Source organism: Salvia miltiorrhiza, chromosome 2 (genome assembly GCF_028751815.1).
Source record: "Salvia miltiorrhiza cultivar Shanhuang (shh) chromosome 2, IMPLAD_Smil_shh, whole genome shotgun sequence".
NCBI classification, from domain to species: Eukaryota; Viridiplantae; Streptophyta; class Magnoliopsida; order Lamiales; family Lamiaceae; genus Salvia; species Salvia miltiorrhiza.
Window position 1 is genome coordinate 67,063,703 of NC_080388.1, and position 21,013 is coordinate 67,084,715.

At 31.7% G+C, this 21,013-nt stretch overlaps 1 protein-coding gene, 1 long non-coding RNA gene and 1 other non-coding gene across 3 annotated transcripts; 2 read left to right on the forward strand and 1 right to left on the reverse strand.

The window, feature by feature from the left end:
* Positions 1 to 37: 37 nt before the first annotated feature.
* TRNAN-GUU (transfer RNA asparagine (anticodon GUU)) lies at positions 38 to 111 on the forward strand. The gene has a single exon. It is a non-coding gene; the product is annotated as a tRNA-Asn (tRNA).
* A 2,102-nt stretch (positions 112 to 2,213) lies between these two features.
* LOC131007751 (aquaporin TIP2-1-like) lies at positions 2,214 to 5,252 on the reverse strand. The gene is made up of 3 exons (XM_057934655.1): positions 4,951 to 5,252; positions 4,249 to 4,499; positions 2,214 to 2,853 (listed from the first exon to the last, which is right to left on the reverse strand). The coding sequence occupies exons 1-3, from the start codon at positions 5,075 to 5,077 to the stop codon at positions 2,482 to 2,484; spliced, it is 750 nt and encodes a 249-aa protein (XP_057790638.1). The 5' UTR covers positions 5,078 to 5,252; the 3' UTR covers positions 2,214 to 2,481.
* A 4,705-nt stretch (positions 5,253 to 9,957) lies between these two features.
* Positions 9,958 to 12,828, forward strand: LOC131007752 (uncharacterized). Its single transcript, XR_009096252.1, has 4 exons — positions 9,958 to 11,542; positions 11,733 to 11,857; positions 12,296 to 12,380; positions 12,526 to 12,828. It is a non-coding gene; the product is annotated as an uncharacterized LOC131007752 (long non-coding RNA).
* The last annotated feature ends 8,185 nt before the right edge of the window (positions 12,829 to 21,013 follow it).

A 21,013-nucleotide genomic window follows, 5' to 3' on the forward strand; every position in this document is an offset into this window, starting at 1 on the left:
CATATAAATAGATTTTATTAGGCACATACAATAAAAAGCTGGAATAGCTCAGTTGGTTAGAGCGTGTGGCTGTTAACCACAAGGTCGAAGGTTCAACCCCTTCTTCTAGCCCTATTTTTATGTTTTTGTTTATGATTTAATAATATTTTATTTTTTAAAAATATATTTGTTCAGATTTCCATTTTTAATTCTTGGAGACTCTATATTTTTTGTTGAGATTTACATTATTATTAAATTAAAACCTCTATTATAAGTTATGTATCCCGTACATAATATATATGTAATTACAAAGTGAGATGTTGCATATAATATGCATTTTCTAAGTGTGATAAAGAAACAAAACGTGACATTGATGGGTGTGTTATCGAATGAAATAGCCAGGTTGTAAATGATTTTCAGACCCTTATTATATAGCCTATCACGGTACTCATAGCATTTTGGATAAGGACTACATCTATTTTATTGCCACCACCTAGTCAACATTTCTCGAAATATATATTTCTTAGAATTTGTCTAAATGCTACCAAATACACAAATAACTTCCTAAGGGGGAGGAACACAAATTTTAAGATAAAATTATTGAGTATTTTAAAAATAGTGAAAATATATTATAATTAATATTAAAAGTGATGAAAATGCGTTATACTCCCCCCCCCCCCGTCGCTAAAAAGTTGGCACAGATTTTAAGAAAAAATGTGATAGTTGTGTTTGAGTGGAGATTGGATTCCACACTTTTTTGTAAATAGTGAGTGTAAAAATTTGTGAAGTCATTTCTAAATAAAGAAATATCACAATTTTTAGAGACATCTAAATATGGTAATAAAGTCGCAATTTCCAGGGAGGGACGGATGGAGTAATTAATATTGAAAGTGTTGAAAAGTAAGAATAAATGAGATATTATCAGTGGTGGGACAGTGTCCCAAAATGAATAGACTCTAAAAAAAAAGATAAAAAGTTATTTGGGGGACGGAGAGAATACATGCTTTTCATATGCATTTACTAATTTATGATTTGGTTGTCAAAAAAGTCACCTCAACACGCTAAATTATTCCGAATATGAGGGCTTTTAAAAGTGGTCCCCACTATTTAAGAGTATCTTCTCCATAGTTGAATAGCCTAAATTTTTCTTTTCATTTTATCTTTATTTTTAATGTTCTTTAACATTAAATTTAATAATAAAAATTTCATTAAAATTAAAACTAAAATTAAATATTACATTAATTTAAATAAAACAATATTAAAATAATTAAAAAATATATAACTATGGTTCGATAGGACCAAATCGTGCCCATATATGCTTGACCAAATCATTATGAAGGTGGGCCTGCATTCGGCTGTCACGAAGGGTAATGTTTCGGGCCATATAGCGTCGAATTGTTGGAAGAATTATTGGAAGAAAACATTTTTGTAGTTGATAAATGCATGATGAAGAATAGAGTAGTGGAAAATGATGAAGAACTAAGTAGGTATTTATAGAAGGAAAAAAAAAGTCAAATTCGACTATTTCTCTCAGTTTACCATTGAATATTTATTTTTATTTTTTTATATTGTAGGGAAATTGGTGATTGGACTTTGCATTGCACGCACCCAACCAATTTTCAGCTTCTAAGCCCGGTGCAGAGGAGAAGTGTGGTATTTTGGGGGCCTTGGTCGAGCGCGCCGGCACCCAAACCCCCCACTACAGATGCTCTAAGGAGCGATTATTTTGAAGGATTGGTTTTGATAGATTAAAATATAGTAAGACTTCTTTGTTTACTTCGATAGATTGAAACTTTGGAATATCTTAATCTTTGATTATTTCTCTTATTTGAGCTATTGTTTGATTTATATCTCATAATATATGATTGGAAAAATCCTATATTTAAAGGTGTGTTCTCTTTTATCGTAAATTTATCATGGAAAAATATGGGATAGAATAAATTCACCTATTAAATTTCTCATTTTTTACAAAACAGAATTTATCCCTTACTTTGCTCATTTTTACTCTAACATGGAATAATATTATCGCATCAAGAATTTGACCATTAGTATGGCATTCTGGTTTCATATTTTACTTTATGATATGATCCTATAATAATATTTGAAATATAGCATTATTAAGCTCCACTTGCAACGTAAATATATTATAATCTTCGTGATTGGGATATATGTAATAATATTAAAGCATCAAATTCAAAAGAATGTGCCAAAAAGCATCCTAGGTGAGACAAATGGGACCAAACATCATTCACAATTTCATCTTTTTCAGAAAGAACAAACCATTACACCAAGAAATTGCATTTACAGCTACAAACAGCCCACCAAATTTCTCGAAACATTTTTAAAAGAAGAAGAAGAAAAAAGGAAAAGAAAAAAAAGAGAGAAAAATAGATTTCCCCTCTCCTCTCTTCCTTTTATTACAAAAGAAATTCCAAACTTTTCCATACCACAAACAAATGTGAAATTACAGAAAAAAAAAAATCCAACGACCCCCAGACAAATCTAGAAGTCGCTGGTGGCGAGTGGTGCATGCTCGTGGTGGATGTAGCAGTTGCTGTAGACAAGGCCGGCGAGGCCGCCGCCAATGAGTGGGCCCACCCAGTAGATCCAGTGGCCGGAGAAGTCGCCGCTGGCAACGGCGGGGCCGAAGGAGCGGGCGGGGTTCATGGATCCGCCGGAGAATGGGCCGGCGGCCAAGATGTTGGCACCGACGATGAAACCGATGGCGATGGGGGCGATGGTTCCCAATGAGCCCTTCTTGGGGTCCACGGCGGTGGCGTAGACTGTGTAGACCAGGCCGAAGGTGATGATGATCTCGAACACCACCCCTTGGATGGCTCCCACTCCGGCTCCCACGCCGTGGATCGGAATAGCCTACATAGTTTTAATTTCAACCAACACAAAAATATCTCAGGAATTTTTATGATAAAATACTCAAGTTTTACAATATTTGCTGGCTGGGGTGCTGAAGCCCACCTCAGCACCCCCTAAATTCGAGATGTATAGATTTTTATTTTACAAGTATACATTATTTTACAAGTATACAATATTTGCTGGCCGGTGGACCATTAATGGTTTTATCTGTATTTTAATTTCAAGGTTCAATTTAATATATCACGACACTAATGGAATTATAAACTCACACGACCAAACACCCTAGCAAATATATTCTCCACATATCATTAATTAATTATCAGGGCCGGTCCTGAGGGTGGGCGGGCATGGGCGACGGCCCAGGGCCCCAAAAATTTGAGGGCCCAAAATTTTTAATATATCCTAGTATTAATTATAGATCTTATGTATACTAACAAAATGATTTTGGCCAACATAATTTATTGTCAAATTTATATCTATACTATATTAAAAAGAGAGTTTTCAATTTGAAATCAATTTCAAAATTGAGTGAGAATTTTGTAGTTATAATAAAATTGAAGGTTTATGTTTAAACTATATATATTTCTTTTTATTTTCATTTTTTATTTTCTTTAACTTCTTATTTGTTGTTACATTTCTTTCCAAAATTGTGAAATTCAATTAATTATAAAATATATGCATATCAAATTAAAGATCATGATAAGAGCTTTAATATGAAACTATATTTTATGAAAATATTTGATTTAAAATGTAAAATTTATGCATGTTTAAATATTAAAATGTTATAAATTTCTCTCTCCTCTCTCATCTTTTTAAATAAATATATTTTTAATTCTTTTAAATTAGGAGTATTTTATTTTTAATTTTTTTTAACTTATTTTTTATTTTTGTTTTTAATATCAAATTTTATAATTGTGAATTTTTTTTATTTTTTTAAGATTCAATTCAAATATATTCAATTAAATTTAATTTTTTATTATATTTATAAGTATAATAATTAAATTAGTATTAATTTTATACAAATAGTAAAAACAAAAAATATTTTCAGTGCATTGCACGAGATGCAAATGCTAGTTGCACCTCGCCGCCGGTAATATATTTAAGTATATAAATTAATTAATATTAACAATACCGGCGGCAGCGCTGTCGGTGATCACCGGAGGCATCCTTGCCACTGGTATTTCTGCCGCTATTTTGAAAAACACGGTCGTCCCCTCCATCGTCGGTGGGCCGCCGGTAATTTTGGTCGCAAATTATGCATTTTTTTGTAGTGGTAGTATGATATTATATTAGGGCCCTATTTTTTAATTTCGCCCAGGGCCTCAGTTTTGTCAGGACCGGCCCTGTTAATTATATCTTAATAATTGCGATTAAAATATATAAGCGTTGACTTACCAAACCGCCGGTAACGAAAGAGAGCAGGAATGAACCAACAACGGCACCCAAAAGCTGAGCAATCCAGTAGAAAAGTCCGGTGATGACGGTCATCTGGCCGCCGGCAACCAGGCCGAAGGTGACGGCGGGGTTGACGTGTCCGCCAGAGATGTTGGCGGCGATGGAAACAGCCACGAAGAGAGCGAATGCATGGGCAACGGCGATCGCCACGAGCCCGGCCGGGTCGAGGCCGGCGTTGGCCGTCAAACTGTCTGTTGAAAAGCCACAAATTTCAGTCCATCAGAAAAATATACTTGAACTAAAAAAATTAAATAAAATATGCAGGTTAATTAGTGCATGTGCATGCATGGATCTAGGGTTAAAGATTTTTGGTCTTTTTTGGTGAAAAAAAGGAGAAAGAAGACTTACATTTTCAAAATTTTAATCCAAGGAAAAAGAAACCAATTTCACTTAAATTAGTTCCTATAATGTATAATATGAGATTATATACACGCTAAATTACAGCAAAAAAATGTGTTGTTACAGCAGTATATCACTGCAAAAAATTGGCGATCAGCGACGGCCTATTCTGTCTCCAAATTTCGTAAAATCCTATAATATTCTGATTGAAATAATCTCATTTACAAATGCATGCAGAATCAAATTTGACTAAAAAATTATTTAATTATAAAAACAGGTAAATTTAAGTGGTTGGATACTAACTGAAAGCAATGGCGGAGCCGACACCGGCAAAGACGAAGAGCAAGGTGGAGATGAACTCGGCGACGTACGCCTTGATGGAGGCGGCGCTGCACGAGTCATCGAAACGGCCGAAAGCGATTCCTGGCATTTTCTTCTCTCTTTTTTTCCAAAAATGAATTATAAATTAATTCTTGAAAAAAGAGAAGATAGAGAAGAAGATATTATTATGGTTTGGGATGAGAGAAATAGCACTTTCTAAGTGGGTATATATACTGAGGCAAACACAACTTTATCCAAATAGTTTAATATGAGCATCTATGATTAGTATATACCAGATGCCTCGTCACAATAGATAAATGAAGGGAGAAATTCATCCATCCTACGTGGAATATTCTATCCTAAGATTACTTTATTTCATTTCTTTTTATTTTAACGAGACTATTTGCTAGTATTAAATTGAGAATTCATAGCAGCCTTCTAAGAAGTTTTGTAGTTAATTGGGCTTATTGTAGTTGTTAATTATTTGAGGGTGGATGTGTTTTGAAAAACTCATTTCCTATATAAAACCAGTTTAATTCGAAAATAAAATCTATAGTCTTGTTACGAAACTCACGCCCACTCTACTAGTTAATTTGAGGTGAGATTCAGTGTGCCACTGTGTCTCATGCTTATATCTATTATTTTAAAAATATTTTTTATAAAAATAAAATTTATTATAATACTATAAATTATATATATTGAAGTTTTATTTCAAAAAATTAAATTTATTAAAAAGTATATACCATGACATTGAATTTATCAACCTATTATTAGCTAATAAAAGTGATATTAAATGATAAAAAATAATTATATACCCTAAATTGATGGAATAAACCCTAGTTAATAATCACAAGATTAAACTAAAGCATATAAAGTTGAAATTGAAGAAAATATAAATAAAAAATTAAATAGAATTGAAAGTGGGACACAAAGTGGAACATAAAGTGTGGTACACTAAATCTCATTTCAGTTAATTTGGTTATCTCAAATTTGTAAATTGGTGCATATAATTAGGATTTCTTTAATTTGATATTTTGAGCACAAATATATAATTAGATTAACATGTTAGAAACTAATCGACAATTTTTTTTTTTTGAGGGAAACTAATCGACAATATTGAGTTGTTTCAATGAGTATATTTGAAAAAAATTGTACATGTTGAGATTTAAGAATTTATGGAAGGGTATCTCTTTCTCCTCTCTCTCTCTGATTTGGTCAAAAAATCTTAAAATTGGGACTTATGGTGATAATGTCACGATGGTGACAACTTTTCTGTAGATAAACGCAAAATTGATAAACAGTATTATTTAATTTTCAATTTTATACGGAGGAATATTTTTGCTACCACCCATAATTACAATGTCGATCTCCATGTACTACTCAAAATATATGCATTTGAAACTTGAATGCTCTTCGCTCTTGTTCTCTCGTTAAATTAGATTCTTAAATTTGAATGCATCGATCATTAAAGTCAATAAGGAGTGGTTATAGCTAACCTGAAGCTTTTAGTATTTTAATTAATAACAATTGGATAAAATATAGTACTATAAACTAATTATATGACGTAAACCAACCGCCCACGGCATAATCTTTTCCTTTTCCAGAGCTTGTTGCCTGTTGGTAGTTTCATTGGGTAATTAAGTTTGACTTCTCCGGATCATAATGTGACAAATTCGTAACCGAGGTCGCGTCCTACAAATTATATCTTCAAATCTCATCACCAATCTTCTTTATAATATATTTAATTAAGCCTTAATCTATATGGCATGCTTAAAATTGTTCCATTTCAATAATTTACCATATATAATTTTCATCATTTATTAATTAATTAACTATTACATTTCATATAAAAATTCATTAATCTTAATAAATATAATTAATAATAAATGTATATATATATATATATATAATATTAACTTACATATAATCTAAATTAATAAATTCTATTATTTATTTTATCTCGATATAAATAATAATAATAATAATAATAATAATAATAATAATAATAATAATAATAATAATAATAATAATAATAATAATAATAATAATAATAATAATAATAATAATAATAATAATAATAATAATAACTTACATATGATCTAAATTAATAAATTTTATTATTTATTTTATCTCGATAAAAATTAGATTTACATGTCTGACAAGAAAAAATTATAATTTATATACAATAAATGATTTTAATTGAATGTTAGTGATTAGATGTATATTTGTTATTAATTTTATATTTCTCAAAAGCGTATATATTATATGCATATGTTGCAATATATTATACTGTATGAATTTATATATATATATATATATATATATATATATATATATAATATTTATCTTCTTAATTTTCAATAAAATCAATTTTAAATTGAGGTTTGAAGTGAGACATGCACGTGTATGTAAATTATAAACGGGTTCGGTCATTGATTTACATGTTTGAATAATAAGGCACAAATTCTATAACCTGATTACTTTAAAACAAAATCTTATTTTATGTCTATCAAAATAATTAAAATTCTATTTTTATTTTTTATAAAATATATCCGTACATTTTACTTGTATAGGGAAGAAAAATATATTTTTCATATCTAAAAGCTTTATTCGTTTCAGTTTCGTCAACAACAACAACAACAACAACAACAACAACAACAACAACAACAATAATAATAATAATAATAATAATGATAATAATAATAATAATAATAATAATAATAATAATAATAATAATAATAATAATAACAGATAAATTGTGAAATTAGTAATGCATAAATGAAGAATTTAGATAAAGAACAATAGAGGATATGATGTTAAAATACATTAGAAATGTTTAATTATGTATTAAATTTATAATAATCTCAATCGAGTGAAGAATTCTTATAAATCACTTCATTTCACATTGATTTTTTTATACGGTTTCACTAAAATAAAACTTATACAAGAAGAAGCTCTTGCTCTCCAAATTAAAAATCTATATTTAATTGGCGGAATGATTGAGACTAATACAATTTGAATTGCTCCAAGCGAGATGATTCTCGGAACCCAATTAAATGATGATACTCACAAGTTAAATTTGTTCTTTCAAACTCCAAACGAGATGATTCTTGAAATCCAATTATAATATTTAAAGTTAGTAATGCATAAAAGTTTGTCAAGAATTTTTCAAGTTCCATACAAAATGATGTTATGATATTAGAAGCTCCAAATCATACAATCTCACAAGTCAAATTTGATTTTTAAACCTCCATATAGTGATGTTAAAAAAATTGACGCATAAAAATTCATTTTTTGTATTTTAAGGTCTAGACGAGATGATGCTCAAAAGTCTGGTGTTCAACACATTAGATGTCGTCTTCCGAGCTTTAGATGATGATATGATCCTACAGGGTGGTTCAGACGAGATGATGCTCAGATGAAATAAAATCTTCAATATTGACTTTTTTTTCAAAATATTATTAAATAAAAATTTATATAAAAAGAATTTTTATTATTCTAACAAAAGGTTAACATTTAATTAGGGAATATGATTCAAATTAATATAATTTCAATTATATTAACTTAAATTAAATAAATTTAAAAATAATTTATATATAAATAATTATTTATACAAAAATAATACTCCCCCGTCCCCCAAAATTATGCATGAAAGTTTGTAGTAATGATAGTGGAAAAAGGGTCCCACAATGAGGGTATTGTTAAATAGATTATGAGTAAATAGTGTAAGTTAAAAGGGTAAAATTGTAAGCATTATATATGGGGTAGTGTCTAAAAAAATAAATGATGATATGGAAATTTCTTTTACCACCTTACGTCGAATTTCACCACGGTATATATTTTAATCCCACGCAAGTTGATTCACCTTGCCAAATATTGAATTCTCGATTATGGATCAAAATTGAAACTTTCTGCACGGTTTCATATTTTAAAAAACTAAAATCAAGCTCAATTTTGGAAAAGACTTCAAAAGTTTGAATATGGCACGGCATCATTATAGCTAAAAATACTACTACAAAATACATATCATATTTTTAGTATAATAGGAAAAGAAAACCATGGCAAAGAAAAGTAAATAAATTATAATAGAAAAAGGAATAAATTTGAGTTGGCAATGGCATTAAGTCCATGCACATCCAATCAAAAACCTTTGTGCTCGCCTAGCTGTCAATAACGTGCAGAATTGGAATTGTCGTTCAATGTGATGGTCCATGTGAGCTTAATAATATTTGGAATTTGATCCAAAAAGAAGAACAAATATATTTCAGATTTGAGATAAATATAAGTATATAAGAAGGTGATATATGCTGGCGTGACTATCTTCAATCTGGGCCACACATAGCGCCGACCAAGTTTCACGTATATGTTAACTCTTTGTGGGTTGGTTGGTTGGGATTATTATTATAGTAGGTATTATTTATTTCAAGATAAAAAAATATTGTGGATAGGATTAAACAGGTGATCATTGTTTAATTAGGGCTTAAAATAGGGATTAGCATTTTGTTAGAGGAATCTTGATTTGAACTTGTGGTCCTTGTTCGTCTGAAGAATTCGGACTTTTGTGGTTAAAAAGATTGAACTTGGTCGTTTGTTTTCCGTTTAGTAAGTATAGGTGATTTTGGGTACAATTAAGTGTACCGTACAATCGGGTTGCACTTTGATTTGAATTTGCATTCTAATCCGAACTGTGTAAATGACACTGTCTGTAATTGACACTAGTTATACACTACAAAAAAAATGGGCTATAGCTACACCCTTTTTACAACACTACATGAGCGGTGTCATGATACGAACACTATTATGACATCAAATTTTATATATTGGTTAATGCTATATTTATTTATCACTATCATGACATCAAAAACTTTATGTCGCATTATCAACTCAATTGTGACAATGCAATGTGTCTTGACTTACGAGAAAGATAAATTGTCTCTAACTTAATTAACAAAAATTAATAATATATGGGAAAATAAAAAAGAAATTAGTGACCTTCATTTACTTTAAAGTGGCGCCAAGTCCAACTCTCCCACTAATTTTTTTACATTTTTTTTACTTGGAAAAATAGAAAAGAATTAACCGCCTTTGTACTTTTTCTAATCAACGTGTTTAAGTCTCTTTTTTTCACCAACACAACTAGAACTTTCCCAATTTTTATCAATTCAATTTACGCCACAGCCAAAATCTTTATTTTCATCCTATTACATATGTAATTGGTGAAAGGGGGAAGGGTTTGTGCTTTGAAGAAGGCAAGATGGCAGATTGCGAAGTGGATATATAGTTCAAGCGGCAGATCATTTGGCGGTCGGCACTTCAGGTGTGCACGGTGCCAATCCGACCAAATGACAAGCGGCTGATGTGGGTGAAAGCCAAAGGAGGTAATAGCGTTACCAATTTTGGCAGCGAAAGGGGGGCAGCAACTACAGTTGGTCGACAGCTTGAGCAGGGAGAATTTTTACTTATTTTCGGTTCGCGATATATATCGAATTCTAACTGGTATTTGATGAATTGAAATTCTCCCTTTAATTACCTTTTCTCTAAGAAAATTTTTAGTGTTGTTGTTTGGTGTTTGATATCTCTTTTATTCTAAGAGGACTAAGATTTTGGCAGAATTGAACTGCAAATGTATTATGTATGCTCTAGTATCGTCCTTTTTAATATATAGAAATTTGATGTTGATATTATTTAGAAAGTTGAAGTATGGTATTGGAATCCTCAGGAAGTTTGTTTTGTTTAGAAAGTTGATGTCGTTTGTAGAGAATTAAGGTATGCATCTATGCAAATTCCACTATCGTAATACTTTGCAGTCTTTAGCAATTTTGTATACTTTGAAGCTAGTTAGATGTTTATACAAATTGAGTTTTCAATGTAATGATGAATACTTAGTATTATTGCTCTAGAACTATCTCATATATTTATTTGGTTTGTCTTCTAGTAGGGTTACAATTCGTGTTATATTAATCTCGCATTGCAGTAAAGCATGTCTTGATTCATGAGGTAAGTTATAGAAGTGTGGAATGAAATATTATATTTACTGAATTTATGATCCAATTTCTTCCTCCTGCTATTATTTTTATTTTTATTTTATTTCAGCCTGAACCATTAATAGAAGCTGGAGATGAAGGACTTTGTTGCACATGGTTTCTGTTACTTGAGCAATAATGATATTCTCTATGTCTTGGATAAAGCTGGTTTTTTCAAGTTTCTAAACCATAGAAGTTGGCTTTCAAATGTCTTTGTTAGGATAGCATGATCTCTTGCCAAGAACATTTAAATTTACTAATAATTGCCAATGTGTTTAAAAAATTGTTTAAACTACTTGATTTTCTATATATTGATGTCATTCTTTTTTGTGTCTCTTGTATTATTTATTTTACCTTTTAGTCTTGGTGAGGGAATAGAGAATTTCATGTTGAATCATTGACTACGTCAATTACACTGTCCTCGGTACTAATTTCAGGTTTATAGCGAGAGGTGTGTAGTGCAATGCAATTTAGCTCTTCTTTTTTGGTGAAAGCAAGGGATCCTGGGAAGGCACTGAGCCACTCATTTAAGATGCTTATTCAATTTACAGGTTTGTTATCTCTGCTTTCCAGCAAGGAAACCTAAATGTTGTCTTGTTTTCTTCTTACATATGCAGGGGACTGGTTCGATGGGATATCCACTCTCTTTCATGGTGCTATTTAGTTCCACCTATTTACTCATGGAAACTATAAGCAATAAGTTATCAAACAGAAGAATTTATTATCTCCATGTGTTTTCAGGTTGGAATATTCCATCATTCTTGTTTCACTAGAGTAATAGAAATCTCTTCGCCAAGGCTATAAAAGTGGCATTGCAATGATGAACTTATTGCATTGAACTGGTGATATTTAAAATGCAAAGAAAGGTAACCATCAAGATATTATTTTTATTTTCTCTATATATTATTTTTATGATAAAATTAAGTATCCAGTTTATATAAAGTGCATGAATCTTTAGCTGATCAGAACATTCTATTGGTATTTGGTAGTATTTATTCTCAGTTGGTTTTCTTTTTTGGTTTTCCAATTTAGCATGATTATTGATGCCTTGGGAAACAATGTTGTTCATAAGAGTCGATGAAAATGCATGCCATGATATTATGCTTGTGTTATGAAATATCAGCGACCCTTTTGTTCTTTGTTGAGAAGGTATTAGTAGTCTTTGGTGCTTGCATTGATAATCTAGAACTTTGTGTTTTTTTCTTTTTTGGAATTTGTATACATGTGGATCTATTTGTGTTCTTTTCTGGTAGGAGTGTGGTTTTTTGAGTGTTTAATTGATAAGTTGTTGTTGCACTTTACAGGTTTTTGCATTATCCTTTGTGAATCAACTTCTCTCGATATGCTCTCCGTAATATGCATATTTGATGCATTTCAAGCCTGCATGAGGTGTATTTTTATTATCAAACTCTCGAAGATCTATTTGATGAAATGATTGCTCGACCATGATATTCGACACATAGTGCAGTTTTACTTCATTATATATTAGAAGCAATTTTACATAAATCTAAGGCTGTATAAATTTTTATTTCAGGCGACACTTTGCAGATGTTGTCAAAATCTATGATTCTTGCACTCGAGGATCTTAGGACAACTTTGTTCACACGAAGAACTTGAAGAATGCAACTACATAGCGTTAGAACAATAGTTTTTTTACCTTTGGCAAGAGCTTCGGTCTAATTTTGTTTTGAAAATAGTTGGTAGGATTTAGTGCTATTTTTATTAGTGAATAAGATAATATGATTTTATTTCCTTTTTTTTATTGACCATTTTCATTATTGTGAAATTTGAATTAATATTTGAAATATATATATGTTCTTTATATATTTCTGTTAAACATGTGTTTTAATAATGTTGATAATTTTTTTGATGACATAAATTAAATTATGAAGTCAGAGATATAGAATATCTGCGTATATGCATTTTAAGTTTTAAAGTGCAAAAAGATGTTTTTATATTATATTTATAGAGTCACTAACAAACGTTGGGTTATACACCTTTTCCCATCATTAATGTCATAATATATTTATAAAATCTGATTTTCTTATCAATTTATGCTGACATTTAGAAGTGTCACAATAACTAATTTTATCTTTAGCTACACTCATAGAGGCGACATTAAGATTCACCGTGGAGAAAAGTAAAATGTTGTAATAAGCTATTTATTGCAACATTTTTAAATGTCATTTAAACCAATTTTTGTTGTAGTGATACAAATGATAATACGTATAAATGACACTATAATATTGTAAATGACACTGTGTATAATTGACACTATTCAAAAATATAAATGATACTACTGTAAATAACACTATAATATTTTAAATGACGCTACAACATTTTAAAATATTACAATGTCATTTATATAATTAACCGAATTGTGTCAATTATAGGCAGTGTCATTTGTATAACCGAATAGTGTCATTTACACTATTTGTGTTAGAATGTGGGTTCAAATCAAAATGCAGGTCAGGGTCTGAGTGGGTATCAACTCGATTGTACGGTACACTCGGTTGTACTCAAGTTTTTGTGTAGTAAGTATTTATAGATCCAACTTAAAATTGGACTGAACATAAAGAACATGGGATGATTAATTACGTTATTTTAAGTGTTTTATTTTCACATAATATTTATTTTTTAATTTTATTTTGAAACGCGCTTCAAAATTTGAGAATATTAACATTCTTTTCATTTGACCTTTGCATTTATTATGATATTTTATTAAGGTTATAAAGATAAATTTCTTTATTTTCTTGATACGTATAATTTGACTACAAAAATTCTTAAAATTACGGAATAAATTCAGAATAAAGATATCACCGTTGGGCTTTATAATCTCACATGTTATATATCCTCTTGACCAGATAGTTCGGGATCGTTTTTTTTTTTTTTAATTTAAATATGTGGCCAGGCATGTTCTTCGATAGAAAAATTTAATACTAACAAGTTGTTCATAAATAATTATTTGTCAGCTTATATATATTACTCACAGGCTGGTGGAGAGAATAGTTTATGAGGAGCCAAGGGATGATAAATGTTTCCTAAATTCCCAATTTTAAAATGTTCACGCGTGTTAGGGTTTAATCAGTCGATTTGTGTAATAATAAGTGATCTCTTGTAGAATAATCTACAAGCACAAAAGGAATAAATCAAATTTGAAAACTCACTTATAAAAAACTCGACATAAAAAATATTGATAATTCGATATAAAAAGTATTGATAATAATCAAATTTGAGATATTTGACATAAAAAAATTACATTTTACTAGTAGGCATTCTTCGAGAAAATATACAACTTTGTCGAAGAATCCAAGTAAAGAAGCATCAAAAACTCTCTCTTCCAAGAGATCATTGATTCAAATTTCACTTGCGATGTGTAGTTATATTTTGTTTGGATGTGAGATTATACTTACAATTGTTTGGATATTTAATCTAATTTGTAATAGCATAATCATTATTTGATTAATTCAAGTGTAATATATATGTTTCTTGTATCTCTCTCAAAATAAAGGAAACATACAACTCTATTATTGTGATCACTATTTTACTAGAAATAAAAATACCGCAACAAATACGATGTAATTGTAGTATAAATAGCAAATTGAGTATTGTATCCATAGGGACTGATAAGCGAAAACACTATGAATGATCCTAATAAATACTACTGTAATATACTGACGAACAAAAATATGATGGAGAAAATAACTAAACTCAAGACTAAACAAATAAACTCAACAAATAAAATCAAATAATAAAACACTGACTAGGGAATGTACTATCATTAATTAAACACATCCCTTCAACCTATTGATTCAATTACTAATTTTGATCCAATCATGTTGAAAGATCACTATACTATTCATAATCTTTCTCTAACTAACAACTATGAAAGTAAAGTAATAAGCCCCTTATCACATTCAAGTCTCAAATGAATAAACTAACTATCAATAGCACACAAAGAATAACTTTCTATAACCAATTTATCACATTCAAGTCTCAAGGTAAAACTATATCATGCAATCTTGAATCGGCTAAATAATTGTCACATTCAAGTCTCAAACTTAACAGCTAAACATGCAAATTATTGATCAGGTAATTCATAAGAAATCAAACACCAGGAATTATGAATCACAAGCTGGAAGACAAATTGATATCAACAAACCAAATACAAAAATTCAATCAACTAATCATAAACGAAACTAGCCTGACATAAATAAATGAATATTAAAAGACATAATAGAAAAGAAAGCAATTGAAACAGATAAAATAGATAAAACCCGAAAAGAATTATGAAGGAATGGCTGGAATCTTGAATCTTGACAGAAAAATAAAACTAATCTATGAAAGGTATAAAGTTTTAAGTCTAAAAACTAAAGAAAACATGAAAAGAGGTGAAGAGAGGTGTAGAGAGTCATCTAATAGGTCAAGAAAATGACCTACATATAGGCACAGAGAATAGATACAGTACAAAACTCAAAAATACTGACAAAATCAAAAAATTGCAAATACGTGGAGAAAACATTGAGTTCGGCGACCTGGTCGACGTTTACCGCCTGGGTCGCCGTCGTTCCGTTGCTGAGCGCGACTTTCTTATTTCGATCATATCTCTCTCGTTCGAACTCTGATTTGCGATCTGTTTGTGCCCATGAACTCATATTGAGTTGATCTAAAACTTTCAAGAGACTAAGAATAATATTAAATTTTTTTATTTTCTTAAATATTATTTTATTAAAATAGTGTATAATAACAATATTGTCAATTGAATGAGACTAAGAATAATATTAAATTTTAACGTGAAGAGCTAATAGAAAGCATGTTTATGTATATAAATATAAAAATTTGTACATAAACATGTATAGCTAAAACTTAAATAAATCTAAATCATATTTGAAATTCTATTTTTAACAAATTTATATCAAAATTAACAATATACTTCAAAAATATTTATTTTTTAAAATGAATCAATATTGTTGGGTCCCGTAGGGTCGCTGAACAGGTGTATTCGTGTATGGGGAATACACCTATAGCCTATTTTTCAAAAATCTTTTGATGTTAACTGAAAATATACAAAAGAAAAAGAAAAAAGAAAAAAGAAAAAAAAAATCAGGCGACGGATCCACATCCAGCAAAGACTTTCAAATATTTAATTCAATTAACGTCTAGTCGTGGGAAATATTTTAATTAAATGATGTGGATGAGCATTATATATTAAATTCTGCATTGCCAGAAATGTCACAAGTTATTTGACTTTCTAAGCTTTCTCACTGAACGTTCCATTTATCTCATCATGTTCTTATAGATCTACGATAAAATAAATCTACATTACCAATCTTATACTTGATTTGCTACGCCACATATCACATTATTAGATATCGTGTGCGCCAAAGCCTTTACTTTTTCCCGTTAAATCAATTTTTCAAGATACATAAATAAAAGAACAAGGCGGCTACATCATGTCCCCGTTCCGTGATTGCGTGATGACGTTCTTGCCTTTTCTGGGGGCGAAAATATAGTACTATCCCTGTTTCACTTTAACAGGCTCGTTGTTTTTTTTGGAACGTTTCTGGTGGACGTCGTATCCCACCAAATAATTTCTGCAATAGCTAAGAATTAATATAATTAGTAGTAAGTAGGGTTGAACCACAGAGAACGGGTAATTGCAATCAATTTCCTAAAGATCTAAAAATTGGTGTAGCCACGCCACGCCTTAAATTGAAAGAAATATTAATTAACTAAGAAAGCGAATTAAATCAAATAAAATAACACTAGAAAATAATCAAAGAAAAGTAACTCGGCTCGAATAAATCGATACCAATTTAACAAATCCGATCATCGACGCAATGATAAATTAATCCCTAGCTCCACTAAATAGGCTTTTTCGGCCCTCACAAACATAAGCCCCAAAAAAATAATCAAAACAAGAGTATTAGGTTTAATTAAATATAAAATAATTAACTTCAAGCCCAATCTCTAATTCTCTTCCAAAAGTATTCAACTTGATCCAAAATTCTCGACTTTCATCATCTCCCGATATTTGTCATCTTCATTCTCCATCCACGCAATTCCTACGCAAAATGCCAACGAACTTGGGAAAAATCAAATAAAAACACACGACAATAAACATAAATCTAGACAACTAATTCACACACATCAGTTTCATTTGAATAAGTTTATTTTTTATTTTAAGTAAAATATATATTTAAAAAAAAAACACACGCACACACACACCCACACCCACACCCACACCCACACTTTAATATTCTAAATGACTCAAATCCCAATTTTTTAGTTGGAGGATGAGTGTTTTACCAACAGATTGCACTTCATCGTCAAAATAATGATGATAAATAAATAAAAAATATACTTAATTAGTGTGGACCAACCACTTTCCTCCTAAAAATTAAGTTTCTTAATCTCCTAAAATGTCAATAGATATGTTTATCATAGTTTCAGCATTACATATTGTTAAGGAGTTTGTAGTATACGTTAAAGGAGTCCGACCTAGTCTGATAGTCATGACTCGACCGGAGTTAATTAGGAATCTATAGTATATGCAGAAAACATGAATTGAGGCACACTATAATTTCATCCGGGGAAATATATATACCTCCTTTAGTTAGGGGTTAATTAACAGTTAAAGTTTTGATTGGGATTTAATATTTTTAAATTAGTAGTATTTATTATTTCATAATTAAAATTTAATTAATTGTAAAATAAGTTTGATTAGGTAACTGGTGAAGTATAGTTGAACGGGTATAGATTTAATCGGTATATTATCATTGAATTTCGAATTATACCTAGTGTTGCTTGGGAAACGAGAGAGAAAAGTAAGGTTGAAAGCACAAAAATCCGATTACTGCTCTATTGCAAGTGAAGATAACGTAAGTTTACAAGGTACATGCTAATGGCTATTTATAGATTACACGTTAAGGGTAAAAGGGTAATTTCATCGCTGGAGCACGCGTCTTGCATGGCCGGGGGCATAATAGTAATTCTGTCCTCAAGCGGGAGATTTTCCCGCTCTTTTGGTGATTCCTCTGGTGAAAACCATTTCTCTGGCGAGAATGACTCATCTGGTGCAGACCGTTCCTCTGGTAAGGCCCATCCCTCTGACTTCTCTGCGGAAGCCCGTTTCTCTGATGAAGCCCGCTCCTCTGGCTTATATCATTTCTCTGCTCTGCACATATTACTCCTCATCAGCTACTCCCCCCTCTGGTCTGACTAGTTCGCTCTGGAGCAGAGTAATCTAGTCAGAGTATTCGCCCGCGTGGCAGACGTCATTCGCATTAAATGTCCGCCCCTTTTACAGTGTACTTTTCCGCTTTTCGAGGTTACTTTTTAACCTTTGCGTCTTTTCGTCTCTCCGTAGGAATTCCTGACCGTTGATTATTTCCCTGATGCCACGTGTCATTCATCCCACGTGTTGGTGGTTGCCCGCGTACGTTATACTTAGGCGATTCAAATCCCTACTATTCATCTTCTCCATTTTTACTCTTCGCGATTTTCTCTCGATTTCCGGTGATCCTCTCCCTGTTCCGGCGTATTTCTTGCAACCTTTCTGCTCCAGTTCTTGTCTTAGGTAAATCGTGTATCCTCCCCTCCCGATATTTGTTTTTAGTGTATAGTTTTTTTCTGGAATTGTTGGTGCTCTGACTGAGCGTGAAACCCTAGCATTTTTTGAGTTTTTTACGATCATGGCCTCTACCTCCGTTGCCCAGCCTGACTTCTCCCCCTCCCCTTCTCCCTCTCCTCTAGCTTCTCCGACTAACTCTCCCCCTCCTTCCAACCCTAGCTCGCCCCAAGATTCCCAGCCTCATCCGAGCCTCGACCTTCCACTCCAAAATCCCCCAAGACCATTCCTCCATCCCGCCTAGGTGTGGCGGCGATGCAAAGGATGTTCGATAGATGTAAGCGCCCGGAGGGCTTGACCTTCGAGCCTTATTCCAAGGCTTCAAAGCCCTTTACCAAACTCCACATGAATAAAATTCTCCTCTTCCAAGCCCAGGTGGATGCTGGCCTTAGGCTTCCACCTCCTCCCCTCCTAGTACAAGTCTGCAACCATTTCCACATCCCCTTTTTCGAAGTGGCCCCCTCCGCTCTTCCGAGGTTATTTGCGTTTCACATTCTTTGCACAGCCCATGGTGTCCAAGACACCGCTAAATTATTTCTTCAAACTCAAACCCTCCGGTGGCAGGGCCACCCCTTATACAGTTTTGCCGCTCGCAAAACCTACCCCACCACCTTCCTTAGCTCCCTCAACTCTCACGATAAGGGCTTCATATCCCTTTATTGTTATGTGAAAACCAACCGGGGCTCATGGCGTCAATATGATGCCCAAGAGCTGCAGTGGCATGAGTCCCGGACCGCATACAAGCCTCCTGCTCCAGGAAAGCCCTCCGACTTTGATCTGAATGTAATCAATTTCCTTAATTCCCTCAATGAAGATGCTTCATTCCCTTGTAAGAAGCTAACTGAGGATAATTCGGCCTTAGCTGCCACCGGCCTGTTTCCCTTGTATCCTCCTGGATCTATAGGTAAAATAGGCATTAGCAGATATGTAAAAATTATTTATTACCTTGCCTTTGTTGATAAAGCCTTATTTGTTTGCAGGGATGTCGTGGAGAAACAAGTGCAGAGCCGATCTCGCGCCTGAACGTCCCTCTGGCGAGAAGGGACAAGGCTCTGGGCAGCCTCATCAGTAACCGTACCACTCAACCGTCCATGAGCAAGTGCGGCCCTTTATTAGTTCGCAAAAACTTGCGTGCGGCCGGCCGCATAGCAGTTTGAAAGTTTACATTTCTTCACAATAATATTTACTTTTATTCATAAGAACTTATACTTTTAGTTATTTTCGCTCATTAATACTTATATTTTTGACTATTTGGTCAAGTAATCATCGTCGTAATAAAAAGTAATTATTGTTACAATGAAATGTAATATTTATAAAGTATTACATTTATTCACGATAAGTGTTACTTTTATTCATGAGAACTTGTACTATTACATAAGTATACATTTGTGCGAACAAATGTATATTTTATGCTATTAAAAGTAACCAGCTGCATACTATGCGGTCGGCCGCATGCAAGACCAACCCTTATTAGTTTGGAGAAATGTTGAGAATTATATTAACGTAACTAAGCTCTCTCCCTCTCTTCTCACTTTTTTGAGCATCATAAAATATTTTAATTTACACGAAGACAATTAATTGAAACTCATCTATCAATTTCAGCCCTACCTAGTCATGAGGAAAAACAAAGAATAAATTAAATTATAAGTGTCAAATCTTATGGTTATATTTATATAGTTGCCCAGGTTCATTTCATATACCTTCTCAATAATTGGGAAATAAATTATTATATACACTGATTAAATAAACCACATGGTAAGTTTAAAGAATTCTCAACAGGTTACGTTGCCCACAAAATATGTCGTATTTATCTTGTGCACATATTATACACAACGTTGTACTTAGAAATTGATTTATTTTACTACTACTAATTATTAGTCGAGGTACACTATATCATAAAAGTAATGAAAAATAGGAGAAATACACTGATTCAGTCTGGTAATGTGATTTATGATAGTTTTAGCTTAACAATTCTACATTATTCCTCTAAAAAAAATCTACATTATTCAAATTCAACCAATCGAATTTGTGTCAATATTTACAATCTTAAAGTGATTTGTGGTGTCAGGAAAATATACTTAGCAATTAGAGATGGCACGCGGTTGGATGAAACAATGCAGTTTCAAGCTTGAGGTGAATACATGATGGTATGGCTTTGTGAAAATTTTACCCCAACAAACCATTAATATATTAGATTAAAATTATGGTAACTTCATATTGTGAGACTAAACCATAGTTGTTTCTAAATAAATATATACTTCATTTGTCCCGTTAAAAATGACTCGTTTTTCATTTTGATTTGTATCGCTATTTGTAACTCAGTTTAGAAAAGAGAATAATTAACGTTTAAAATGTGGGTTCTACTATAATTTTATTCAATTTACATATCTTC

Excerpts from the sequence above, each read along its gene's own strand:
- LOC131007751 (XM_057934655.1), bottom strand. The coding sequence starts at position 5,077 with ATGCCAGGAATCGCTTTCGGCCGTTTCGATGACTCGTGCAGCGCCGCC. Across the intron at positions 4,500-4,950 it reads CGGCTCCGCCATTGCTTTCA|ACAGTTTGACGGCCAACGCC; the intron begins GTTAGTATCCAA and ends GCTTTTCAACAG. Across the intron at positions 2,854-4,248 it reads CTTTCGTTACCGGCGGTTTG|GCTATTCCGATCCACGGCGT; the intron begins GTAAGTCAACGC and ends AAAACTATGTAG.